General features: G+C 41.2%; 1 protein-coding gene across 1 annotated transcript in view; it reads right to left on the minus strand.

Annotated features, from left to right (window-relative positions):
• Positions 1-7,556, minus strand: part of LOC118418199 (organic cation transporter protein-like) — a 12,372-nt gene extending 4,816 nt beyond the window's left edge. The window contains exons 1-5 of the mRNA XM_035824038.1: positions 6,949-7,556; positions 6,347-6,619; positions 1,217-1,320; positions 571-725; positions 101-306 (exon numbers count right to left, since the gene is read on the minus strand). Of these exons, the coding sequence (XP_035679931.1) occupies positions 101-306; positions 571-725; positions 1,217-1,320; positions 6,347-6,619; positions 6,949-7,083 (873 nt within the window). The 5' untranslated portion in view covers positions 7,084-7,556. The remainder of the gene's footprint in view (positions 1-100; positions 307-570; positions 726-1,216; positions 1,321-6,346; positions 6,620-6,948) is intronic.
• Between the last annotated feature and the right edge of the window lie 578 nt (positions 7,557-8,134).

Raw genomic sequence — 8,134 nt, forward strand, 5'->3', positions numbered from 1 at the left:
GCTGGATAGTTTCAACTCACACGGTACAGAACAGGATGTTGTGTTGTAATATGATAAAAGAAGAAACAAGACCACGCATGTCGTATCCTTAATCCTTATTTTGTCTTAAAATCACAAAGCAAAGGAACATCACCCACCACCAGAAGAACAGCATGGCTATATTAGGAACCGAGACAACAAGTTGCAGAGTGCGCCAGTCCCGGATTGCATGCGCGATGGCCGCCAGTGACATGTTTGCGGCGGAGAACGCTATCCCCAGTAACGTCCCAACCAGCGTTCTCTTGTCCGCTCCTACCAGTTCCATTGCTGAAATACATTTATTGATAAATTATTAATATAAATTTCAATGTGTTACATTTTAACGAATAATCAACTGCAGTATGGAAAAGAAACTGCAGCGAATGGGACCAAGATTGAATTACTTGATGTCTATGTGAAGGTACCGGTATAACAACCACCGGTCACAATATTTATTTTATAAAGCTAGAACCTTGCATACAAATCAGTGGAGGCGTAAGTGTCACCTTCTTCAGAGTGAAACTTAAGATCGGAACAAGACTTACAACGTACCAATCACAAACCCAGAAAGAGAGGCACCGAGGACTCCGCCTCCGACGATAAGTCGGAAGATGACGAAGGCAGCGTAGTTGGGCGCGAAAACCGTCGCTACACCAAACACGACTTGCACAAAGATGGTCAAGAACATGGTCTTCTTCCTGCCAATACTGTAGATGAATATGATAAAGGTAACGTGAGATAAACGTGGCTAGATAACCTTTCTAACCTGGGCACTGGGCTGTTTTATTATGAACGACTAATATCACGAGGTACAAAAAAATGTTCTTTTTTCCCTCCAAACACCAGTAGCGTTTTGTGGCACATTTGACCAATTGCTGACGTCACGTATCCATATGATCACCTGACATTACAATATCGCGAGATTACGCTCTGATTGGATAATATTGATCCTGAAGAAGGCCAAAGTGGACGTTGAAAATCCGATCCATGTACACCTTGGTTTTGGGGGATGTTGAGCATTGTAGTAGCATTTAATTTAGTTTCTACTAAAACTGTCTTTTTTTAGGCAGATAAAGAGAAGCGAACATTTCAACAATATAAGACGTCCATTTTCGCAATCGTTGTATTTACACAACAAATAGATAAATAAATGACGAAACAAAAAAGCAAACAAACTACTCCACATATAACCACTCACATGTCCGAGAGCTGTCCGAAGCCGATAGAACCAATGAGAACGCCCAGCATGTACATGGCCTGTGCAAGGTTGTTCAGTGCCTGGTTTTCACACACGAGATCGAACTGAAGAAAAACAGACTAAGTGGTAATTTCTCTCCATTTTTGTTTGCATTGCATACCTGGTAAACTACACCAGGGACAAAGGCTTCCAGGTCTTACAAGAAAACGCGAAAAAAAGCAACAACAACTAGAGTTCGGCGACCTCATACATCCATGAATATTTAGAGCTTTTGTTAATTTCATGCAAATGACTTAATATTAACATGATTTATGCATGGTGTTGTTCATCATTGAATAACGTACAGTACACATGTCAATTAAAATTCCCAATTCAGATCATTAATCATTAATTTGTTTTGCAATTTTTGCATAAATTATGCAAATAAGCTCCTCATTTGCATATCTGCATATGTTCCACCAATTATAATCAACAAGTCTCACATTTATCAAAGTCCAGTTATTGCAAACAATGGAATTATACAATTTCCTAATTAATTATTCAAATTAAGTCCTCATTTGCATAAAATACATATCATTATGAACATCTCTGCCCAAGCTACCTGCATACCTAAAATGCAGGTAATCCATCGTTCCTTTCTGCAGTTATCCTCTTTGGAGTGTATTGACAAAAACGCACCTGCAGTTCCACAATTAAATGATAGGGGACTGAAACTTGTCCCACTTTGTCATGATGCTAAAAGCTATCTACCACCCAAATGTCACGACCATATCATGTCCGGAACAAGAGATACATTGAAAAAACTGCTATGATAGAATATTCTCATTAATTATGCAAATGTACTACTATTTTGCATAATTGGTATCTTATCTTGTACAACATTGTCTAAGGTACCTACATACCAAAAATCATGACAATCCGTTGTTCCCTTCTTGAGTTATCCTCGTCAGAAGTTTTTGACAAAAATGCCCCTGCTATCCCAAAACTAGACGCTAGGGGACCCAAACTTATGTCATTTCTTCCTGAGCACAAGAGCTATGTAATGCTAAAAAATCGTGACCATAGCATGTTCAGAACACCGAGATAGCAAAACCGGAAATTGCGCTGCAGTACCAAGGGGAGCTGCTAGGGGGCCCAGAATCTAATCATTTCCAGCTTTCACCACACCCCACCAACACACCAAGTATGAAACCAATCCACCCAGCCGTTTTTGAGTTATCTTGTTTACACACAGACACACACACAGACAAACGCAGGGTAAAACATAACCTCCATGACATTTCATGGAGGTAAAAATACAGAATGTGTGTTTGGTTTACATGCACCATGTACTCTGTCATTTGTAAAACCTCCCTGAATACTTGTAAATCATCATGAAGGCAGCTTTTTTTTGGCCCAACTTTTTTATCGCAAGTTCGCATCAATTCGGAGTGGTCGGAGGTTTGAAAAAATGGATTCTGCGTTTCTATTGTTGCTTTATGGTTAGAGGCGAGGAAACAGTTGTTTGGCAGGTCATCAAGCTCTGTACACTGCCCCGTGATTGTCTTATCTTTTGGCTCATAAATGTCTAGTTGTAAAGTCATCAACATATCTAGGCACGCTGGTTGAAGTATGTTTCAAAGGGCAGTATAAACATAACGAGGAATAATTTATGGTGACAACGATGGCAGAGAATAAACCAAACGACCCCGTTTTTAAAAGTTGTTTTTTATAGGTGCATAGGAAAGTTCTTTTAACTGTGTCTATATTGGTGTCACACATGTATGTCGACAAACAATGGTCCGTCATATTTGGATGCACCGTTGTTTCTTTTGTTCCGACTGTAACTAGCAATAAAACAATAGTAATCAAATCATTGACCTAGAGTCATTGATTTGTTGGCCAACCATGTTTACTGAGCCGGCCATTTGATTTATTACCGCAAGAAAAAAAAGTCAAGTGTCTCATGGACATCGTTTTCAAAACTATGTCAATGACGCTAGGACTGGAGAAAGCTTACGAAGTACAGGGGAAGCCGCTTAATTGCACGGCCTATTTGTCGGTGAATTTCGTGCAATTATCCAGCTGGTGCAATAATGCTAAGTTATCTAGCTGGACTGCACCGTTTTGGGATTCCGTGCAGTTAACAGAAGTGTGCGTCAATCCGCTGTGCAATTAACAGGCTTCTACTGTATAAAAACATACAGACCTTTTTGCACATAGCTCTCTTGTGCGCATGATGAATGGTTTATTTGACATAAAGGTCACATACAAAAACATCACACTTGCAGTCCTAAGACTGAATTGCGGTGAACGTTTAACAATTATCGTCCGCACTACAACACGGTATAAAAGTGAGAAATTCTGTTGTTACAATAGAATTAAAAACATAATAAAGTTTTTGAGGATTACTGAATGTTGAGAATTAGTACAGCAATTGAATTCAGGAAAGGGTATAATTTTCCAATGGCTAATGTACCAATGAATAAATGATCAGTCAAGATTTTACAGAATACTTGAAGTGAATTACGCGACGTGTATTTCGCAAAACAATATAATGATACACACTAACCCCATACAGAATCTACCTATTGTCGTGCAATAAAGTTCATAATTTTCATGTGTTCCTTACGCGTGTATAAAACGTGATTATTTCCTGCATAAAGGCGAGGCGGTATTCACATCAAGAAGGCAAATCGTAGATACAATATCAAAGAACACGTACACAAAAGCCGAGCTTTAATCTTATCGCCTCCGAAATTATTTTTGGAACCTAACTCTTGTTGGGCCATTATTAACACCTTATGTTGTATCCTGCCATAGGCTGAGATCACTTCACTCAACGAAAGAGTATTTGGGAAATTTTGTAGATACTGGAGACTACTTAATGCATGCGGCACTAGTGTCGTAGTGAGCTTACTTCGTCCTGTACAGTGACGTAATGAGCATTTTTTACTTCTTAATATCATTATCTGTTAGAAAAGAACACCTCATTCTGGGGTTAAGGGCTCCGTTAAGGGCTTGTGAGACCGGCAATGAGCAAAACTCTACGATGAAATAGATTTTTTTGATATTGATCATGTCACCATGCCGACAAAAAACCGTCTTTTACGTTCTATAGTCTTGTCAATATTCTTGTATGGCTTAGAGTCATGGACACTGACGTCAGACATAGTAGAAGGAATCAACGCTCAAGAGATGAACTGTTACGGACGGTTACTAGGTGTCTACTGGACATCTCTCAATATAATGAATGAATGAAGACCTTTATTGTACATATATACCCACTGGGTTTAATACAGGTCGCAACATCACAACAACTGACAGATACATGAGATATGTACAACATCTACCAACACAAAAAAATCCTATTCTAGTAAGTGAATTCGACTTCTTCCCGCTTCTTTGTTATACTGAAAATACAGGAACAGATATATTGTTTACAATTTAAAGGTTTATCTAAATTCATTAGGAATATAAATTTGTTTGTATCACTTAGGTGTATGAAGTAGGGAAACATAGGTTTAATCTGTCTATAAAGCTAAGTTCTCTATCTCGTTCTTTGATCTTCTATCGTATCTAGATTACAATATTGACATATGGGTTTTTCCAGCGGTGTGCGGTTATGTCTTACGGTTTCAATATGTAATTTGTGGCAGCTGATTCGTAATTTTGTGATGGCATTCCTGTGCCGAATATTATCAATACTCAGATACTGTTCTTCATAACAGGTGGACTTGAACAGTCTGTAAGACCTCAATTTGTTTTTAGCCGATCCACCTTTGTTATCATTGTGTCGCTCTTTGAAGCAAGTTTGGAAGTAAATGTCTTTCAAACTCGGATTGATAGAATAATAATTTGAGACGTATTTGTGTTACGTGATAAAGAACAATGCATATGGCATTTATAACCATAGCCGCATTCCTCCAGTGACTGGCGCTCTTCTGAAGCTCAACACTTGGCGCCAGCTTTATCTAAGTCTAGCTCAGACAAAGCAGGGCGTCTGACTGGAAACTGTCTGCTGGTGCTTTCTGGCGAAGTCTAAGTAGCATTTAGGGAAGCGTCCAACTGAATGGGGAACTCGGCTCTAGCGACGAGGCCACGTGTGGATTTAGGCACGTTTAGGGTTTGCTTACATAATTCAAAGTGAATTGATTGAATAGGATAGGATATGGACCTTTCAGCAGAACCCCAGATTTCCGATCCATAATAAAGAATCATGGGATTGACACAAGAGTCAAGCAGCTTGTTTTCGACAGACAGAAGCGCGTCGGCTTTTTCTTCAGAGCGGTCCATCGCAAATAAAGCTTTCAATCCCCTACTGTACAAATGTTTGTTGTTTGCCTTGAAAGTAGTCGCCGAGTTGACATCAATACTTAAATAACAACGAGTTGTCACTATTCCAACAGGATTCTTCTTATACAAGAAAGACAATTGTTATGCAATTTGGGGAGTGGCGTTTGAAGTACCAATTTACTGGATTTCAACATTTCGTTTAAGATCAAATCATTTTCACTCGATTTATTGTTCTTGAGGTTTGAAATGGTAATGTCTAGTTCTTTCAAAGTCATAGGAGAATCTAGAACAGACGGGTCTGTAGGGGAGTTAGACAAATTTAGTTGATCGGTTTCTGGAATGGTCAAGTCGTTTGTGCCATTATTAGAGAGTTTGTCTAGATTGCTAAAGTGTTCGAACCAATTCTCTTCTGAGATTTTGTTGGTTTTATTGCGTTTTTAGAGACATCAATCAACGCATCTCCACTCTGGCAGGACCACAGCCCAACTTTTTGTCTATTTTGAAAAAAAGAAGGAGCTGTGGTGGTTCGGACACGTATTTAGAAGTGAAAGAACTGCGGTACATACAACTCCACGAGGAAAGGCGGAGGATAGGCGGTCGCTGGGGCTCACACCGCCGAACATGGATCAGTGATGTGAGGTAGTGTTGATAAAAGACGGCGTCCAAGCTGACCAGAGTGGCTGATGACCGCCAGAGGTAGCGATAGAGAGGATTGTGGACCGACTGCCCCTGGTTTCTTATAACTATGAGACTGAGCGCGCGCGCGCGCGCGCGCGAGAGAGAGAGAGAGAGAGAGAGAGAGAGAGAGAGAGAGAAAAGAGAGAGAGAGAGAGAGAATTGAACAAATAGACTAACCTCCATGAAGATGCTACTCTTGTACTGTTGCCGATCATACCGCCAGCCTGCATCGCAGGGTTTCTCTGTCCTGTTTCCTGTCGCGTCTCTCATCATGGGACACGACAGATTTCCCAGCTCGTACACGCCGACATCGTAACGGGAACACGAGTCGGGCGAAAACGTGTCCGTAGTCTTGTCGTAGCTCCATGGAAGCGAGTAGTTCAGAACGCAGGTATCTTCGGGTTGTAGTTCTGCCGTTTGTGATTCGGGAATTTCACAGTGATGAGACACCTGTAAAACAAACAATTATAGTGCAATTGGAGAACGTTCGAGAGAACACAACTTGGCAACAGTAGATTGTCCAGGATTGGCCAGGCTCTCTTTGGGGCAGATGAAACGTTGTGGTCGGGGTACTAGTATTTTTCCGCACCCGGTACGTAGTGTCAACTCCTACGGCGTTGGAAAAAAACACACACCCAGGTGTAAAACATTACCCAGGCAGACAGGTCCGAAGAAAGCTCGGTAAAAGATGGCCAGACATAACGACGATAGACTGGATGCCGGGTTATAGAGTATAGAAAGTGTGGATATGAGATATGAAGACGACCCAAAACTCCTACCTGTGCGCCTATAAAAGGCATGGACAGCATGTGAAAGTTTCCAGGGAATGTTATGAGCCAGATCATGGCCACTTGGACTGCCTGGTACTTTCCCATGGAGCCCAGGTAGCCGAGCGCGGCGTCATAGTCCACCATCTTGGTTCCACTCAAAACTAGGACAAATGCTGAAAGGCAAACATGATGAACGCAGCAGTGTTAATTTATCTAGGGGCGTTTTTCATCGGATTGTCGTACACGTGATTTGTTGGTAGGGCATGTTTACTTTTAGGGGCGTAAGTGCACTATATGGCACCGCTTCGTAAAGTCTACCAGCGATTCTGTCTGTGATAAAGAAAAAGGGGCAGTTTGTTTGTCTATAACGTAGCTCATCTCATTACAGCTACTTCAAATGTCCCACTCACTACAAAGTTTCTATTGACAGAAATTGAACAAGAGTTCGAAGATCTCGCGACTCTGTAAAGTGGTTAAAGTTACTCGTATGTCTTGTTGGATTGAAGTTCAGTCATGCAAAGTAGGTTTTGATCAACATTGCAAACAAAAATTGACCACTTTCTGCCACTCAAGGGGGCACGTGACTACAAGTAGCCAGTATATTGCATATATGCATGACATGTACCTGTCTGGAGTTGGTGATTCAGTACAAATCACCCGGATGGATACCTGGTGAACCTCCATACCGTATCAGCCACATGGTGATTTACAGTCATTATCATTCACCCGGACGGGAGACCTGGCGTATCCCCGTCTTGTAATTAGCCAGCGGAATGGTACATCACCCCGTAAGGGGAGTTATAAACCCGCCCGTGACATGTGCGAACATGTGCGTATGGCGGCTTTGAAAAAGACGTCCTTTGACACCTGACTGTTCCGCCATCGCATAGCCCCATTGCTATTGTATATGGAGAATCCTAGTGAACAGTGGGGTTCAAGGACTATACTAAACTGACCACGCAAAACGGCTTTGGGCCGAACGGTTTAGAGTCTGGGTTTGTGAGATGTCGGCAAGGGATCGGCGCACGCGTTCGAATCCCGGGATTCAAGAGTAATTTAGTAATGCATTAGTACGTTATCAAGCCTTTTTTAAAAGTCTCCCTGACACTGTTTTAACACTTTTATACGGTAGAATAGACATTGATAAAGATGTGAACAAGCAAAAGGAACCATTTCCCGTCTTTCCCCGATTTTT

Source organism: Branchiostoma floridae, chromosome 6 (assembly GCF_000003815.2).
Source record: "Branchiostoma floridae strain S238N-H82 chromosome 6, Bfl_VNyyK, whole genome shotgun sequence".
Classification (NCBI taxonomy): Eukaryota; Metazoa; Chordata; class Leptocardii; order Amphioxiformes; family Branchiostomatidae; genus Branchiostoma; species Branchiostoma floridae.